General features: G+C 38.2%; 1 protein-coding gene across 1 annotated transcript in view; it reads right to left on the reverse strand.

Moving 5' to 3' along the window:
* LOC126980076 (plastin-2) overlaps positions 1 to 18,985 on the reverse strand; it is a 70,427-nt gene that overhangs the window by 7,321 nt on the left and 44,121 nt on the right. Inside the window, exons 2-12 of the mRNA XM_050829693.1 lie at positions 13,808 to 13,894; positions 11,319 to 11,462; positions 9,914 to 9,995; positions 9,066 to 9,219; positions 7,760 to 7,923; positions 6,692 to 6,801; positions 5,925 to 6,119; positions 3,972 to 4,185; positions 2,458 to 2,588; positions 2,019 to 2,166; positions 208 to 359 (exon numbers count right to left, since the gene is read on the reverse strand). Coding sequence (XP_050685650.1) covers positions 208 to 359; positions 2,019 to 2,166; positions 2,458 to 2,588; positions 3,972 to 4,185; positions 5,925 to 6,119; positions 6,692 to 6,801; positions 7,760 to 7,923; positions 9,066 to 9,219; positions 9,914 to 9,995; positions 11,319 to 11,462; positions 13,808 to 13,894 — 1,581 coding nt within the window. The remainder of the gene's footprint in view (positions 1 to 207; positions 360 to 2,018; positions 2,167 to 2,457; positions 2,589 to 3,971; positions 4,186 to 5,924; positions 6,120 to 6,691; positions 6,802 to 7,759; positions 7,924 to 9,065; positions 9,220 to 9,913; positions 9,996 to 11,318; positions 11,463 to 13,807; positions 13,895 to 18,985) is intronic.

The following is an 18,985-nucleotide window of genomic DNA, read 5'->3' on the forward strand; positions in this document are numbered from 1 at the left end:
GCTGTGGAATGAACTTCCTTGTGCGGTGTTTCCGGGACGATACGACATGGGTACCTTCAAAAAAAGCGTGTACACCTTCCTTAAAGGCCGGCAACGCTCCCGTGATTCCTTTGGAGTTGCAAGAAATTGTGGGCGGCGGTGATCACTTAACAACAGGTGACTCGTACGCTTGTTTGTCCTCCTATTCCATAAAAAAAAGTCACAAACCTGGAAGCTCTTAATGGAGGAGGTCTTCCCGGCGGACTGCAGCTTGTTGTTGACCCACTGCACGATCTCCCGCTCGATGATGGGGTTACCGGTGTTGGCCAGCCGCGTCAACACGGACAGTGTGTACGCGCGCATCAGCTGCCATATTAGAGCTGGATAGTACGTGGAAATATATTAGATTACATCTAGTCGGCAAATATAATTAGGTTAAAAAACTCTTACTTATTATTATATATATTACACGGATTACACTCATGATTGTCAATAATAATTTATTATTTATATCGACTTACGGGCAAGAATATACCGGCTTCATTTAACTATTAAGTTATAAAGAAATAATTATTACATTATATACTCATGATATAACCCAAACTCTTTTAAGCTTTTCTCACCAACCTTTGTTTGTTTTTGCTTTGAAATACGTGTTTCATATTTATTTAAATAATATACTTTTAAAGGTTAAAACGCATGTTGTTGTAACTGTATTTTTATATTAGATTTTTGCATAAAAGTTACAAGTTATTATATAATGTATATCTATATTTTAAATAATAATAAAAATGTTAGATTAACGCGAAAACCGAATGTAAAAATAGTTACAACTACACGCATTTTAAACGCTTACAAATTATTTTGTTTAAATAAATAAGATAAGTCATAATAAAGAGTAATATGTATATGCTTTACTGTTTCAAGTTGTTTTTGCAGAGAGCATATAACTTCGGAACTTAACCAACGATATTATTACCCAGATCTGTACCTATTGTGGGCTGCTAAGGAATTAAATTTACAACGTCGTCCATGTTCTTTATATATATAGATAACAAGAATAGAGTCATGAATGAATAAATAAAGGAGCATGATTTAACTTTCAATTTAATTTGATATCCCGCGCGTGTTTGGGAATGATACGCATAGTTTCAAAGATATTTATTTAACCCATAGGACACAAAGACCTTAAAACCCCCTATTGACCCTAAAGGCCATCCCTGCAACTTCCCGCTAATTCCATACTCTCACGCTTCAAATTGTACTTATGACGATTTTAAGCTCAAACAGCTGTTCTGTGTTTTTCAAATATCTGGTAAGTATTTTTTGAATATTCAAAAGGCAATATAACTTTTGAATGAATGAACCGATTTTGGCAGCATTTGACGTAGTTTTTTAAGCCTCATAAATAATTTTTGAGTATCAATTGATAGAACTAGGAATTTAGAAGTAATTCCGAAAAAAAACTTTTTTTGGTATTCTTTCGTCAACGATAACTCACGAGCGAATCAACGGAATTTGACCGGCTTCATGGCGATCGACGTAGTTTTTTGTTGTTAAGAGCTGATTAGTTTTTGAAATCTATCGGTAAAGCAGTTTAAAAGATATACCAAATAAACCATGGGTATATGAAAACAATTTTTATCAAATTATTTTTTTTAGATTTCTTAAAACCTACTGGTCCGGTTTGTATTCAAAATAAAAGTTTGGTGAAGCCCTTTCGAATGGCTCCAATCGCGATGAAATCGGTCGAGCCGATTATAAGAGGTTTACATACATCCATACACACAAACACATAATAGCCAGGCAAGCTTCCTAGGACTTTAAAACGTCGAGATCTGATGAAAACTTTAGAAAAACAGGGTAAAACCCATAACTACCCGAATTTTTGAATTTTAGATTATGGCCACGAAAATTTAGAGCCGGCATCCTGTGTAACACAGCTTCCCAATGGTAAATGACCTTCGTCGCCTCTTACGACACCCTAGGGTGGACCCTATTCCTTTTACTCGGGGGTCAGTTGTCAGCTGGCCACTGACCCAGGGTGAGCGTGGCGTTGCCCTCGTTGATGTCAGCGCCGGCGATGCCCACCAACGAGAACCCCAGCTGGCGGCCCAGCTCCACCGCGTAGTTGCAGTTCTCCAGACGCTCCATGAACTTGCGCAGCTTCGAGAACTGCCGGTGCACCTGCACAACAAGAAAGAAAAGAAAAAATATTTATTACGTGAGGTCAAAATGACATAGATTTTGCCATTGCATGCACCCATGCACCAAGCATCATTATCCTATATATAATCTACTCTACTTTAGTAAGTCTTCTTCGTCAAAGAAGCTTTAAATATATGTCTTGAATTTGTGCTGAGTGATATATATATATAAAGAGTTGTATATATTTTGTAGGTAGCGGCGACTTGTTGCGCCACCGTGGTGTCCCGGTGAAATATAGCCCTAAACAAAACAATATGGAGTAGTAAATACCTTCTTCCAGTTAACAATTCCCGGTTTGATGATGTCGTAGAGCTGGAAGATGACCAGACCGTCAGTCAGGTCCGAGTACAGCCAGTTGACGTGAGGTGCCACGCCCATTGAGTTCATCCAGTTACGGTACGCTGCAAATTTGTGAAAACCAAATTAGAATTTTGATGAACTGAATTACAAACCAACTTATCTACACAACACTTATCTGCCAATTGCGCAGAAAATAGATCGTAGTCAAGAACGTCGAGCCACAAGCGAATACCAAGATGTTTCGGTACTCATCTTGGCTCAGGTGTAATCGGTGCGAGTGCCGTCCAGATCGGGTGCCGGGCGATCGGTGATATAATATACAAAGTTCCCAATAGTAACCGAAAGACTAAACTAAGATGAACCATGTTTTTTTTTACAAATTGTATCACCTTTGAAAAATCCTTTGATATCCAAGCCACTACAAAATTTTTAATAATTTTAATTACTGTGTCTGAGTGACAATATTGCAAATATAATTGTTAGTTTTACCGTATACAAAACCCCACGCTTTTAACATTTATATTCTTTACAGTTTCAAAGTTAGGAGAAAAGTCGTGGGACTTGCACACCAGAAGTGAAAACTTCTTAACTTCAGAAATATATTTACATAGTAACAATTATTTTTCATATATTGCACTGTTTTTTATATAAAATTATAACTATCTATTTATAAGAGCAAACAATTTTAATAATAATAAACTTGCGTCGTTTCTTTTCTCTCAGAGCGCCATTTGTTTCCGAAGCGGTGGTAGTGATTGAGCGACATCAAAAAGAATTCCAAAATAATCAATTTAGAGAAAAATAAATGCCTGTTTATGCCTTTAATAAAACTTAAAAAAAATTCAAGGAATATTTATTGAGTGTAGTAGAAGCAAATTATCGGGTATGTACATCCCTTTAATTATATTAATTGTAAGAAGGCTCTTCATGAAACACCTCAAAAGATGTCCTATCAAGATACAGATAGTGTTAAAATAAACATTATCTATATAATATTTTTATTAGTTAATAGTCATAACATTGAAAACATACTAACTTATATACTTAAACAGTAGATTAATTTATACCTTTTTACTTTATTTAGTTTTTCTTTTTTGTGATTATTTACTTTCAATATCAGCTCTTTACGCCTGAAACACAGGATTATCTAATTCAGGCACAGTGTTAATTAGCTTTTAAACAAGACTTTTGTATTATTACTTTAGTTTGTTATTTAACCTAAGCTTTGCTCTCACGTCCCGCGCGTCCGCACATGCCACCCGCTCACCTGTGCTGTGCGGCAAAGTGCTTTTGTGCCTGTTTGATATTCTCCATTTTGGCGCTGCTGACTATGTAGCGAGAGTCTGCGGTACTCTGGACGCTCGCGAGTGGCGCTTCAAATAGGCACAAAAACAATTCTGTCAAACATACGGAACAGCCTGTCCAGTGGTATTATGGTCCAGTATATAATCAACCTCGATACTAGTGCTCGTCACATGACTCACTCTTCTCCTCCCTGGTCTCGTCCAGCTGGTGGTAGGCGTCGGCGTCCGTCTCGTTCCGCTGCAGGCCAGGGTGCTGGTTGAACAGGTTGGCCACGAAGGCCAGGTTCAGCTTGTAGACGCCGCCCACCACGTCGGCGGGCGTCACGAACGCGCGGCACCGCAGCTTGGCAGCTTGCTGCAGCATCACCTCCGCGCGACGCATCAGGTCCGATTCCTGTTACATTACATATACATATTTTAAACAAACACCGGGTTATTACACGTCCGGCCACATATCGAGTATTGCTGTCATCTCTGGTCTGGCGCAACCCCGGTATCAGCTCTTTCCATTTGACCGAATTGTCGGTCGAGCAGCTCGAATTGTCGGGGACCAGTGCTCTGTAAACGACTGGATCACTTGGCGTTGCGTAGAGACGTCGCTACATTGTGTATCTTCTTCCGCATTTATCACGGGGAGTGTTCAGAAGGGCTGCTCACCTGATTCCTGCCGCCGAATTCCACCTTCGCACAACGTGCCACAAGTTAGGATATCATCCCCACCATCAAGATGTGTGGCGGTCTCCACAGTGCGTTCAAAGAGCTTTCTTCCACGTACTACACAGATGTGGAATGAACTTCCTTGTGCTGTGTTTCCGGGACGATACGACATGGGTACCTTCAAAAAAAACGCATACCTTCCTTAAAGGCCAGCAACGCTCCTGTGAATCCTCTGGTGTTGCAAGAGAATGTGGGCGACGGTGATCACTTAACACCAGTTGACCAGTACGCTCGTTTGTCCTTCTTTTCCATAAAAAGAAAAAAAAGTTAGACATGTGTTTTGTTAAACTGGAGCTGCTGCGCCGCCGCCACCAGAATGGCGTGGGAGTGTTCAAAGGTTAGTGGAGTGCATTTCACTTCTTTCCTCATGATTCTTGATTGATTACAAGTGTCTACATAAGCTCATTCATTAAACGAGCCAAAACCCAGTGGCCCTTTACCAGTGGGAGGCTCCTTTGCACAGAATACCGGCTAGATTATGGGTACCACAACGGCGCCTATTTCTGCCGTGAACCAGTAACGTGTGAGCATTACTGTGTTTCGGTCTGAAAGGCGCCGTAGTTAGTGAAATTACTGGGCAAATTAGACTTAACATCTTATGTCTCAAGGTGACGAGCACAGTTGTAGCGCTGCTCAGAATTTTTTGAAGAATCCTGAGCGGCACTGCATTGTAACGGGCAGGGCGTATCAGTTACTATCAGCTGAACGTCCTGCTCACCTCGTCCCTTATTATCATTAAAAAAAACCCTATACGACACTTTATAACAGTCCCAAACAACGTCGTTATTTCCTCTCGGAGCTAGTCCCTCTACTTAAGAGATCTGCCTCGAATTCTATTTCCTACCACGTTTCCCTCCATTATGACGCGTTTGTTTTCAGGTTTAGCTGTGTAATAATTGAATTTTGCAGTCCACGGTATCCGTAGTAATTTCCTCCGCCACCAAATCGCAAATGTATCAATCATAACTCTCTCTCTCTCTCGTGCTAAGCCTCGAGCTGAAGTAGCCTTAATTGAAGAATCTGGTTTTGTTCTACTTTTATTCCATGACTCTGATGATATCAAAAAATTTGGTGAGTGTAAGTGCTTCTTTAGAAGGTACCCAATACCCATGTCACCCTGCAAACACCTCAAAAGTAAGTTAATTAAACAGTTTGCTTATACGTGGAGGCAAGCTGCAAGATCGCTGACTAAGATCATTTATTACTAGATGACTGTGACAATTATGAAAACGTCGAAAACTTGAGGTCGAAATTTAACCTCTATTTTGAGTAACGGACTAGCACAAACTTGACATACAATCGCATACTAAAGTATTAATCCTGGTCTGTTTTCATCGATTGTCTAGCAGGAAGAGACTCTATCTAGACGTATAATTTATCTAAGCTCTTATATATTCTTATTAAGAAGTTACTTACTCTGAGCGCGTCCATGGTGACTCCAGCATCGTCGGGAGCGATCTGCTTCAACAAGTACGAGTAGATCTCGGAGTCGGCCACGTCCTGCTGGAAGTTGGTGCAGCGACGCGTCACGCCGGCGCTCTGCAGCTGGTGGTTCACCCATCGCAACAGGATCGCTTCTGGAGATAGAGCCAGCAGGTCTTCTATTCGCTCCTGTGAAAACACCCAGTCATAAGTGAACAGACTATGGTCATATTCATAACTAGTCAAAAATATTATGCGGAATTTGAGTACATATATAACGAAAGACGGCGGCGAACGAATATATTTAAAAAGAGATATATCATGGCCACCCGTCCATATTGTTAAGCCTTCGCCTTCGACTTGGATCAACAAGATGACATACTGTCCGCACTTGTATCGTAATCAATATTTTTATAGTGACAGTATTTATGGTAAGTCTACGTGTAATTTCACATAACGGTTAAGGGGTACGAACAAATTTCAACAATCAATATCCTGTTATTTCTTTAAAATAAAACATTTTCGCAATATTTTTAACCATGACTATCCACAATCAAGGAGAAAATCAATCGGCTTATCAAAATGCAAATCATATGAACAAATTCTATATTATATTCAATAAAATTAACTTGATAAGTTGACATGTGTAAAAGTAACAAATGGAATTATAAAATACGATTTTTTAGTCATAATTTTAACTGTTTCATCATTATTTCATTCAGAATATGCCGTTAACCAAAAATGTAAGAAGTAGACATTACCTGGTCGTTCAGTAGCTCGGTGAGACCAGGGCAGTGCTCCAACGTGATCTGGTTGAACAGTCCTATACGGATGATCTGCCAGAGAAGACCCAGAACCAGGTGAGGCTTACCTTCAAATTGCAAACAACATTTAATATTGTGTTTCAACATTGAATTTTTTTAACCCATATTTCCAATTTAATTAAAGGACTGGTTTTCGCCTCGTGCCAACAGGCTGCACCCTCGTAGGATATAATCTAACAAAATTGACCTCGAAGAGATATTTTTATGATCAAAAGTGACTAGACCACAAAGACGTACATCATCTGATGATGTCCCCTGACCACTATAATGCAGTGCCACTGAGCATTCTTGAAAAAAAAAAACATAATTTTAAGCGGCATCAGAATGGCGCTCATCACCTTGAGACATAAGATGTTAAGTATCATTTGCCCAGTAATTTCACCAGCTTTGTGGCCCTTCAGACCGAAACACAATGATGTTAACACATTTACTGCTTCACGGCAGAAATAGGCGCCGTTGCAGACAACATAATCTAGCCGGCATCCTGTGTAAAGGAGCATCCCATTTTTGGCAGCCGTTACACATTATTTTCTCCTCACAAAAAATCTTAAAACTAAAGCAGTACATTAGTGTTTTTTAAAACAGATGGTATTTGTGATAAGCTGGTGTTTGAAGTAGGTTGACCCTGTATTGCATAAGGAAATATAACTGTTCAGTATCGTTTGCCGTTAAAATGTTGGTAAGTTCGGCTCCCCGTTTTCCCAATCCCAGTTTTCGGTACGATCAGCCTACGTACAGCCAATCTTGGATTGAAGGTACAAAAACAAGGTTCCTTCAAATTAACTATTTAATGGTTGACCCTACGACGGCAAAGTTCCCCAACATTTATTTTGGAAAAACTTTTTTTATAATAACGAATAATAATGTCAAAATAATAAGTCAATGTCTAATAATTTTGCAAGGAAAATCCATTTTTTCATCACAGAGTGACTGGATTATAGATAGTTTAATTTTGATTACTGGTGTGTTTGTAAGGTTGTATCTCCGGTCGAAAGTGAGGTATACCTTTAGCGAGGTCGTGCGCGTCAATGTTGACAATGTTGCAGCCGATGGCCTGCGAGGAGACCAGCGCGAGGGTCAGGTTCTCGTGCTTGGTGTACAGGGTCAAGTTCTTCTTGTTGATGGCGCGCTCGTCTATCGTGTCCGGGCACGAGTGGTTTATGACTTTGCTAAAAATATACAGTATTTATATTTTTATGTGGTAGACAAAACTGTTGGTTATTCGTATTGGTGAGGGATGTTGTTGCGCCTTGTCTGCTGGAGTAAATAGGAAAAAAAAGTGAGTGTGTACTTATGTATGCACGCAAGAAGTTATACTTCTTTGGCCTAACGAAGTAAAAAAAATTAAATGATTTAATCCTCGTGCTATTCTACGTTTTTAGAAATAACAATTTTTTAAAAATCTTGCAAAGATGGCTGTGAGAATGAATTATTAAATAACAAATACGGCTGTATGGGCTTGAACCCTTTGCCTGTCCTAATAATGGACGAAGAAACCAAAATAACGAATGACGCAAACGTCAAAAAATTTTAGGAACAAACTTTAACCTGTTACTTTTGTGTTACAGTGATGCGTGCCCATCTTAAAATTTCACTCTCATCTTTTTTCATAACGCGCCTAAAGAAGTATAACTTCAATAAAATATTTCATTAATTTACGTAAAATAAACAACTAGACTCACAATCGCACTCAAAAATTGTCTGAAGCTAAACTTTGCCTACCCGACTATTAGGCAGAGTACAACTAAACGGTATTTCGACCGCGCTTTGAATACAACGCCACGCATTGTCAAAGTGTTCAGTGAAAAACTAAAAAAAGATGGAGTATTTCAGGTAAGTGTCCCTTGAAATTAATAAGATTGTGTAACTAACTTGACATTTTGAATCATTATGTTAAAAATTACAAATGAATATTCCCTATAATGGGACCTTTCAAATGAAACAAATTAAAAATCAGTCTTGATTCTGTATAAATATGATAATAAATAGCTTTAATAGCATATAATATTCAGGTCTTTAGTTGAATTTACTTTAATTTGAATCGTGTAAGATAGTTGGCACTACAGTAGTTTGACAGCATTAACACGGATGGCTGTCATACCCTTTATAAGCTAGAGTGCTAAATTTGAGTACTCATTACTTATTCTGAATTTTAAGTGGAAACTCTACCCAAATACAGTGATTATTCGAATGTTGTGTGTTTAAATAACCAAAACACCAGAGTCCTGAGCTAGTCGAAATACACACCACATGATAAAATTATGCTTATTTGAAGTCGGTAAAAACTTATATAATTTTTCCCCTTTATTACCAAAGAATCAATCCATCCTTGAGCTTTTCGTAGAGCTGCTTGCCTTCAGGGTCGATGGGTAGCAGGTGCTTTAAATCTGGGTCGTGTTCCAGGTTACTGTTTATCCAACCGGAGAACGCCATCTGTTCCTCTTGGCGAACCGAATGCGTCGTACCTGAAATTTTAACCGCGTAAAGAGTGATAAGTCACATCATTCATGTTCTATACTTCAATAGTCACGACATTGCAGCGACAAACTTCTTTAGGCAGATTACACATTTATTTATATACTATAGTTTTTTAAGGGTTAGAAGCAATAACTTACTATCCACACATAAGGACATATCATTCGCAGTCTGATAGCGGAACGGCCAATGTATGCTTAGCGTAAACACACTTTTCTTTAGTCGTGTCTCAACTGTCATTGTTCAAATCTAACCTGAACTGAATAATAAATGTTTTACATTGCTGCTTATTCACCAAGTATATTTTAAGCAACTAGAGTAAATGTGGTTAAATATAGAGTCGTTTAATTGTAGCTATACTTTTACATTAGGCTTTCGTTCTCAACGTGGGCGATAACGCCCCCTTGTGGGCGTTTGAGACTTTCGGGGGGGCAGTAGAAGACCCAGAGAAAATTAGGGGGCATTGAGATGGCGCAGATGGGGCGTGGGTAGATTAAAAAATATAGTCTAAAAAGGCAAAAAAATACACGAAAATACTCTAGAAAAAAACATATTCTCAAAGTGGGCGGTGAGCAAAATAAGGTTGAGAAACTATGGCCTAATGTCACTAAAAGTTATGTGTTATTATTATTATAGGCTTCAAAACATGCAACACTCATTATTGATACCATAAAATATTATTACCATCACTTGATGCTTCACTCATGCCTCCTAGATGTTCTAAATTCTCCTTTTTACTGACTGCCTGTTTAAATGTGCTGGAAACCTGAAAATGTTTAAACAAAAATATAATTTAAGGACATAATATATTTAAATCATAAATTGAAGCTCGTGTGAAAGTTGTCGCAATCTATAGGGATAAATCTGTCTTTACTTAGTACGAGATATGCTTTCCTTAAATAACATTACCCAGACCTATAAGCGCTTAAGAGGCGAATAATCATAATAAATCGATTAAGTGCCTCTCGAATTGTGTCGAGCGGTGTAATAATAATAAACAAGTAAACATGTTGTTTACGTAACAACTAGTTGTCAACAAAACTATAACATAACTGTACCTATCTTAGCGTGTAAGAAATAAGGTCGAGATTAGCTACACTGGTTCCTTTCCAATATTCGACGTGACCTTCGCAACAATATTAAAATAACTAATTTATTTCGTTAAGTATTAAAGTCGTTATAATTATCATTCCAAATGTGATGAACGTCCACGAACGACCAAATTTCGAACCCAAATATTAGTAATTGATATTAACTATATTCTTTTAAATTTTGTAGATGTGATTCTGTACTATAACTCAGTTTATAAATATGAATGTATAAAATAATTTCAATGAGACTTTGGTGCATTTTTGCCTGCACAGATTTTAAAACAGTTTTATTTGACATATCTCTTGTACATAGGCTCGAAGGACCATTTAAGCGGCAATCGATTGAAACAAAACAAACAAGAAAATTTTGGCAATCGATTGAAACAAAACAAACAAAAACATAAACAATCTGTCGTGACAACAATGCATTGCAATAAAACATTAAATACATTTAAGATCTGCGATGATATAGTGGTTGATGACCTTGCCCACTTTGCTAGAGGACCCGGGTTCGAAACCCGGTAAATGTAAACATTTATATGATGAAGATGCATGTTTTTTTTCCGAGTCATGGATGTTTCTTTATGCTTAAGTATACATATCGTTGTCTTGCACTCTTAGTTCAGGCTATATGCCTATTTTGGGGCAAAATCTAGAGAGATTAATGTGGGAGACTCCTTTAAACAGGCTGCCGGTCAGAGTATGGGTACCACAACGGCGCCATGTTCTGCCGTGAAGCAGATGTGTAAGCATTATTGTGTTTCGGTCTGAAGGGCACGGGTATCTAGTGAGATTACTGGGCCAATAAGACTTAACATCTTATGTCTTCAAGATGACGAGCGCAATAGTTATACGGTTAGGTTAGTGCCGCTCAGAATTTTTGGGGTTTTCAAGAATCCTGCACTGCATTGTAATGGGCAGGGCGTATCAATTACCATCAGCATTGTCATTTAAAAAAAAGTATGATATGATAAAAGTTGAAAATAACAGATTGTTACCTGTTGCGCTTTGAGGTTGGCGCACAGCTCTTCGAACTCCTTCAGGGTGATGCCGTTCTTCCTGGAGTCTCCGTTCACCGCGCCGTTCATGGCTCTGCCGTGCTTGGTGCCGTTGTCGTTGTACTCTTCTATCATGCAACGGACCTCGAAGATGAAAATTAAATGAAATATTATTTAAGCCAGTAAAAAAACACTAGACCGGCCCCAAACTCATCTCGGTAGATTTTCTCATGCTGTGTGTATCTGTTAGACTTCCTAATACGACATTGTCACTCAGTTGCAGCTCACTCCAAAACTGTTTATTTAATCTGATTTGTGTATTGTTAAAGATCGAAGACGCATTGTTGGTAGGCCCCCCATAAGATGGACCGATGATCTCGTTAAGATCGTCGACCATAAAAACTTTCAAACCGCACCTGAAACTGTAATTTGTATTGTAGCCACTGGTTAATAGTACAAGTGGCCCGGCAGATGGCAGGTTAAAAACCAGCCTCCCATATAATCCACGTAATGTTCAGATCAATTGAAACTCCTTTTTTATAAAGTAGAGGGGGCAAAGGGGCAAGAGGCTCACTTAATGGGGAGTGGTGAGGAAACTGCCCATGAACATCCGCAAGAGATGCGTTGGCGAGCTTTCAGCTGCGAGTATGCTTTTTTTAAATGTCCATAAGCCGGTGATTGATTCCACAAAGTGGCTGTGCGAAATTTCTTGCAAATCGCTCGTGTATGGAATGCTGCAGATGTCAACATGATGCGGGTAGTATTTTTCATTTTGCCGTATTGTCCGGTGGTGGATTTCGGCCGCTGGAATCAACCCGAACTGCTACTCTGAGCACTCTACGTGATTTATGCGGTAGAAGATGCAGAGAGAACCCACAACTCTACGCAACGCCAAAGAACCAAGCCGATCGGAGATGACTTGATCGTCGAAAATTCAATCTGCTCTTCATTTAATGCGGTCAAATGGAAGAAGCTGGTACTGGGGAGCACCCGCCCAGGGGTGAGAACAGTACTGCATATAAGGCCGAATTTATGCCTTATATAGTTGCAGACGGTGGCTTATAGTGATGTACTGTCTCGCCTTACTGAGTTCACCAAGCTTTTCAGAGGCCAGTTTCGCCTTCTTTTCCAAGTGACCACGGAACTGATATATCGACGCCAAGTATGCCGATACAGACTGTGGCAGTTAGAGGACTGGTCACGAATCGAGGGGATACGATACGACAAAGGGAGACTTTTTAGCGGAGAACGCACAAACGTGTGTGTTCTTGGACAAAATTTTGTCGGCCCCATTCCGAGACTTTGAATAGCATAGTCTTGATTTCAGACACAAGTTTGTTCGACGCTATCCCGGGACAAGTTTTACTAGTTTTTGTTTCAATAAAATCAAGCGAGTAGTTTTAAGTCATGATCATTTTCGTTTCCGCATTATTTAAATTATTCATCGGCGCAAAATGGTCGCGTGACGTCATAACATCGCACGCCGCTATCTATGAGTGTAGTGTAGTGACGTCAAAACGGTCAGTGACTCCGCCGCGCAGCGCCTAGCTAAACAGTTTAATGTTCGGTAACTGAGCCCCACGGACGAGTAAAAAAATAAGGACTCCGTCTCACTTTACATAACAGTGAGGCAAAACAAGCCGGTAAACGTGTAAATACATAAGCCCACTCATACACTTACACTAATATAAGCCGATCGGGCGCCATTATGAGATTTGCCATCGTCTGTGACAGATCAGTTTGCGTCGCAATAAAATATTTTAAAAATGCCGTCGTGCGTTGTGAAAATGTGTAAAAACAATACTATAAAGGTATTTGTGGATATACGATTATTTAAAGGAGAAAAAATTGTGTAACTGGTATACCCCGTAACCGCACACACACTAGCATAAAGGTGCTTCACTTGCTAATATCACGGCGCGGAGTCCTTCTTTTTTTACTAGTCCATGGTCGAGTCCATGATATGTTTTACCTATTCAGTTTGTTTTTAATAGGCCATACAGAAGTAAGGTGAAAATCTTCATTTGGTGATATTCTTCATTGTACCCAATTGTGTTTAATAAAGGGCAAAGGGCTTTCTCCCCCATACTACAAAGCTGTGGAATAAGCTTCCTTGTGCGGTGTTTCCGGGACGATTCGACATGGGTACCTTCAAAATAATACCTTCCTTAAAGGCTGGCAATGCTCCTGTGATTCGTCTGTTGTTGCAAGAGAATGTGCGGCGGTGATCACTTAACACCCACCCGTACGCTCGTTTGTCCTCCTTTTCCCATAAAAAAAAATTCTTCATTGTACCCAATTGTATTTAATAAAGGGCAAAGTATAAACAGTAGATTGCATCTCAAGCCATGTCACGGGTGCATGTTCTATCATAATCTACATTCATTCTTCCATGATGCATTCAGTTTTTATTGTCACTGGTCAGCTGATAAATCAGTTCGTTCTGACACCTTATCCCATAAAAATTATTAATAAAGAAATAAACGTACCTTCCATTGTGGTATTTTATATCCGACACTGTCTAACGCGTCCTTCAGCTCTTTGAGGTCGATGTAGCCGTTGCCACTTGTGTCCAGCTGGAATAAATGGGCCTTTGTTATTATTTAAGCTCAGTACACACTTCGTCAACAAGATCAAGATCACTTCCAGGTCTTGGTCTCAGTAATACGGAACCGTAAATATTCAAAGATATTTATTTTACTCGTGGCACTTTGGAAGTGTCTCTTTGCACTTTGGAACTATTCAGTCTAGAAAATAAAAAATATTAGAAACCTCAATTTATTGTAACCCCCAAAATTTATTGTTTTTTCTTCTATTTTTGTGAAAATCTTAATGCGCTCTAATAGTTTCGGAAAAAAGTGACATACGGACGGACAGACACACAGACAGACATGACCAATCTATAAGGGTGCTGTCTTTTTGCCACTCGGCTACGGAACCCTAATAAAAAAGTGTCTGTGCTTATGTCCGCACGCAAGAAGTTATTCTTCTTTGGCCTAACAAAACAAAAATCCCTAAAAAAATATTCCTCGTGCTATTTCACGTCTGATGAAATAAACAAAAAAACAAGCAATGAAAATATTCTTATATCGTATAATTTAGTCCGAAGTATGATACAAATGGTCTAGTTGACCAACTAATGTCACGGTGTCGAATTTGCGTGATGGTGTGCGCGTGCATCGTTAAAAACTCACTCGGATAAATTTTCCCTAACGCGCCAAACGAAGACTAATAAAATGTCTTAAGTATGTCACATTATTGTTATGTAACAAGCGACTACTATAGAGTCAAGCAATAAATAATCGTTATCGATTATTCCAATCGATTCTAAATCGGTCGCAGCGACCTTTGCTCGTTCGCTCATAACTAATAACTAGGGTACGAGTAAATTAGCTACTAATTGTATGTCCCATTAGATTGATAAGCAATTGCTACAAATATTATTAAATGATTTGTGTATCTCGTTGGGAAGACAGATTGTGAAGCTTCGAGGGTAAGAAATAAGGTGTTAATGACAAGTAATTTTCTCGACTAATATTATAAATATGAATGTAAGTTTGTTTGTTACGCTTTTACGCCGGAGCTTCTGAACCGATTTTGATGAAATTTGTTACAGCGATAGACTAGAGCTTGGGAAGGGACATAGGCTACATTTTATCCCACAAGAAACAACGGTCCCCGCGGGATTTGTGAAAAACTGAAATTCACGTCGATGAGGTATAACTATTCCAATAGTAGGTTTAGGTTGCCATAGCAATCTTCCTCGAAATAGGTTTAATATAACATTTTGCGAACGGGAGCGAAAACGGGAACCGGAACTGGAATAGGACACGAGATAATCTTCAATTCCAAACTTACTTATTATTTTTAAAAACCCTTTACTATGCGTACGAAATCAGCTAGTAATGTATAATATGCATAGTAATGTACAACAAATATTTAATCGTATTAATCCGCACTTATCTTTAGATATATCATGTGAAAATAAAAATTTAATTTAATATCACGCCGATTGCTGTAATAAATATATAGCAACTAATAACGATTGTAGATATTACAATTGAGTCACATTTCTAACAATAATTTTACTTACTTCTGTGTACAAAAAGATTCGTGTCCCGTGAGGGATTTTTTAAATGAAAATACGGGACGAGACGAGCAGGACCTTCAGCTGATGGTTATTGATACGTCCTGCCCATTACAATGCGGTGCCGCTCAGGATTCTTGAAAAGCCCAAACTACTACCAAAGGCACTACAATTGGGCTAGTCACTTTGAGACGTAAGATATTAACTCTCATTTGCCCAGTTATTACACTAGCTACGGCGCCCCTCAGGTCGAAACACAATAATGCTTACAGATTACTGCTTCACGACAGAAAAAGGCACCTTTGTATCCAAAATCTAGCCGGCATCCTGTGCAAAGGAGCCTCCCACTGGTATATATTTATGATCTTGAGCGGTGAGAAATACTTATGTGCAGGTGTATGGATATTCTCAATATTATAATAAATGATCATCTATTCATTTGGCTCAAGAATCTACATTCGTATGTTATAATCTATTATATGCTTATCAAAAGTGCATAGTTTTGAACAAAATGATTTTAAACTGTAATGAGCTCAATGAAAGTGACAAAGCCGCGATTCAAAAGTTGATAAAGACCACTTGAATAAGTTTATTCTAGATCGCTGTTATGAAACGTTGGACGGCATTCACCACTCAAACAATGCGATTTACATTATTCAATTAAAAATAACATATCCGAAGGCTATCACAATTACCAATTACGTATTGCATAATATTAACCTATATTAGGTAATAAAAAGCTGTGTTTTAATAATGGGATAAGATACGAGTAGATGCTCTCTTCCTGATGTCACAATACAGTACCACAAGGGTCTATTCTTGGACCATTTTTCTTCCTTATCTATATAAATGATCTTCCTAATCTTATAGAAAAAAAACAAGGTATACTACCTTGCGGATCACACTTCACTGATATTCAAAGTAAAAGTAACCAAGCTATGTATGATGAAGTAAACAATATTCTATCTGATGGCTTCTCCTACTGGCTTCGCGCTAATAACCTAATGTTAAACAGTAATAAAACGAAATTTATAAAATTTACCGTACCAAATGACATAAATGTAAGGTGTAAAAGAGGTGATAAACTGGATTCCAAATAACAATGGGGTCCCCATATTGAAGGATTGGCTAATAGACTTAGTTAGGAGATTGGACAATTAACTAACATAGATACGGCGCGACTTAGTTTTCTTTAGTTATTATATTATAGTATTAGGTCCTATGGTATATTGCTATGGGGTAACGCTGCTGATATTAATACAATCTTTGTGCTGCAGAACAGGGCTATTCGCGCTATTTATAACCTAGGTCCTAAGGAATCATTGAGAGCAAATTTCAAAGAAATTAACATCTTGGCTGTTGCTTCTCAATATATTCTTGATAATGTTATGTATGTACATAGGCACATAAGTGACATTGCTAGAAACAGTCATAACCATAATGTTAACACCAGACACAGACATAAATTTAAAATGCTTACTACTCAGTTAAGTCGAGTAAAATTTACAAGAAATTCCCAGAAAATATTCAAAACAATAATTGTATTACGAAATTTAAAAGAATTGTTTAAAAGCGTTTGTGTGGTAAAGGACTTTAATTATAAATGACTTTTATTAATGATACCACAGATTGGGAATGGAGCGACCGCCCTCAGGCTAATAAATAATAAGTTTAATAGTACGTTTTTTTTTTTGAAATTATATTTTTTATAAAATGAAGAAGCCCGCTGAGTTTGTTGCGCCCGTTCTCCTCAGTCTTTTAATTTTGGAATGAGTTGCTATGTTTGACTTTCAATAAGTGACATCACATCCTATTTTGAATAAAAATATTTGTATTATGGTAGTAATAGAACGTCCGAATTGACTCACGCACACACACACATGATTTACACCGTCGCTAAGCAATCTTGGCACGACAAAACTATTGACGGCCACGTCATACACCGCGCGCCGAGACTGGTCTCTGTTGCGCCGCGCCGTCCGCGACGTCATAATAAAATTGTTTTAGAGCAATCGAGATAAAGAGTGCAAAAACACTCTAATAAGATAATAAATACGAAGACAATCTATACATTGCAAACAAAAGTTTTTTAAATTACAATAAACCAACAACTATCCATTTTTAAATTACATGTACATGTTAAACCACTCAATTTTAACTCACTTTCGGTCATTCACAGTTGTATTCTATACTGGACACTAAGTGTAACACACATGTATATTCATCACATATTTTCACTTTCATGCCTAAGCCAGTAGCCCAGTAAAAAGGTAACAGTAGTTTTTATTTCCTAGATTACTCGCTCCATTAGTCCTACTGCCATGTGTAGGAGCCATTACTTGGAGTATTGATTCCGTATATTTTAATTGTTTGTTGAATGCGCATTTCTATCAATAAATTTTAATGTTGGTTCCAAGTAATTACATATTCAATACTTAAATATAATGCTGTAACGAATTGTACCCTCTGTTGAATAACGATGGAGAGCATATATTGAAACGTATTCTTCCAGTATTGAGAACCCCAGCATTTCTAAGTAATAAGGTTTACCATAGAGCCTGAACAAGTGTGCTTCTTTGCACAGGATGCCGGCTAGATTATGGGTACAACAACGGCAGCTTTGCCTGCAGTGAAACAGTAATGTGTAAGCATTATTGTGTTTCAGCCTGAAGGTCACCGTAGCTAGTAAAATTATTGGGCAAATGAGACTTAATATCTCATGTCTCAAGGTGACGAGCGCAATTATTGTAGTGCCGCACAAGTTTTTGTTATTATTATTCAAGAATCCTGAGCGGCACTGCATTGTAATGGGCAGGGCATACCAATTACCATCAGCTGAACGTCCTGATCGTCTCGTACCATATTGTCATAAAAAATTACAAAGTTTTTCAAAAAGACGCATTTAAAGTTCGTTGTACGATCATAGCCACAAAATTTTAAGCCACTGAACTGAATCTAATAACAGAGCTACGTCTTCGGAAACAAATGACGCTCTGAGAGAGAAGAAACGGCGCCAACCCGCGCATTACTCTTTTTCAGCCTTATTAGAAAAATATAATTTATAACAATTACCTATAATTGTTAACTGGTCTCAGGTTCTCCGATCGTTTACATATTTCGCTGACAAGAACTAAGTCTGAGATCTATAGAGCGTACTTAAGACTTTGCTCAGACTATACTCAAGTTAAACTTAACTGAGTGTAAGCTTAGCATGATCTTTGGTTTCGTTTTTATTGTCATTTGACAGGTGGAATTATGCTGAGCTTAAACAAGACAGCCCAATGCAAAAGTCAAGTTCGCGTTTAATCACACTCAGCTAACTTTTACGTGAGTGAGTCTCAAGCTAAAAGGCATAAAAGGGCATTTATTTTTTCAAAATTGATTCCTTTAGAATTCTTTTTGATGTCATTTCTTATATACTAGATACTACTACCGCTTCGGAAACAAATTGCGCTCTAAGAGAGAAGAAGCGGCGCAAGAAACTCTCCCAGACTTCTTTTTATGCGGTCTTTTTAATGAAATGTACAATATTGTACTGTCATTGCTATAACTGTAAAATAATGAATCTAGAAATCTAGTC

The sequence above is a fragment of the Leptidea sinapis genome, chromosome 4, assembly GCF_905404315.1.
Source record: "Leptidea sinapis chromosome 4, ilLepSina1.1, whole genome shotgun sequence".
In the NCBI taxonomy this organism is placed as follows: Eukaryota; Metazoa; Arthropoda; class Insecta; order Lepidoptera; family Pieridae; genus Leptidea; species Leptidea sinapis.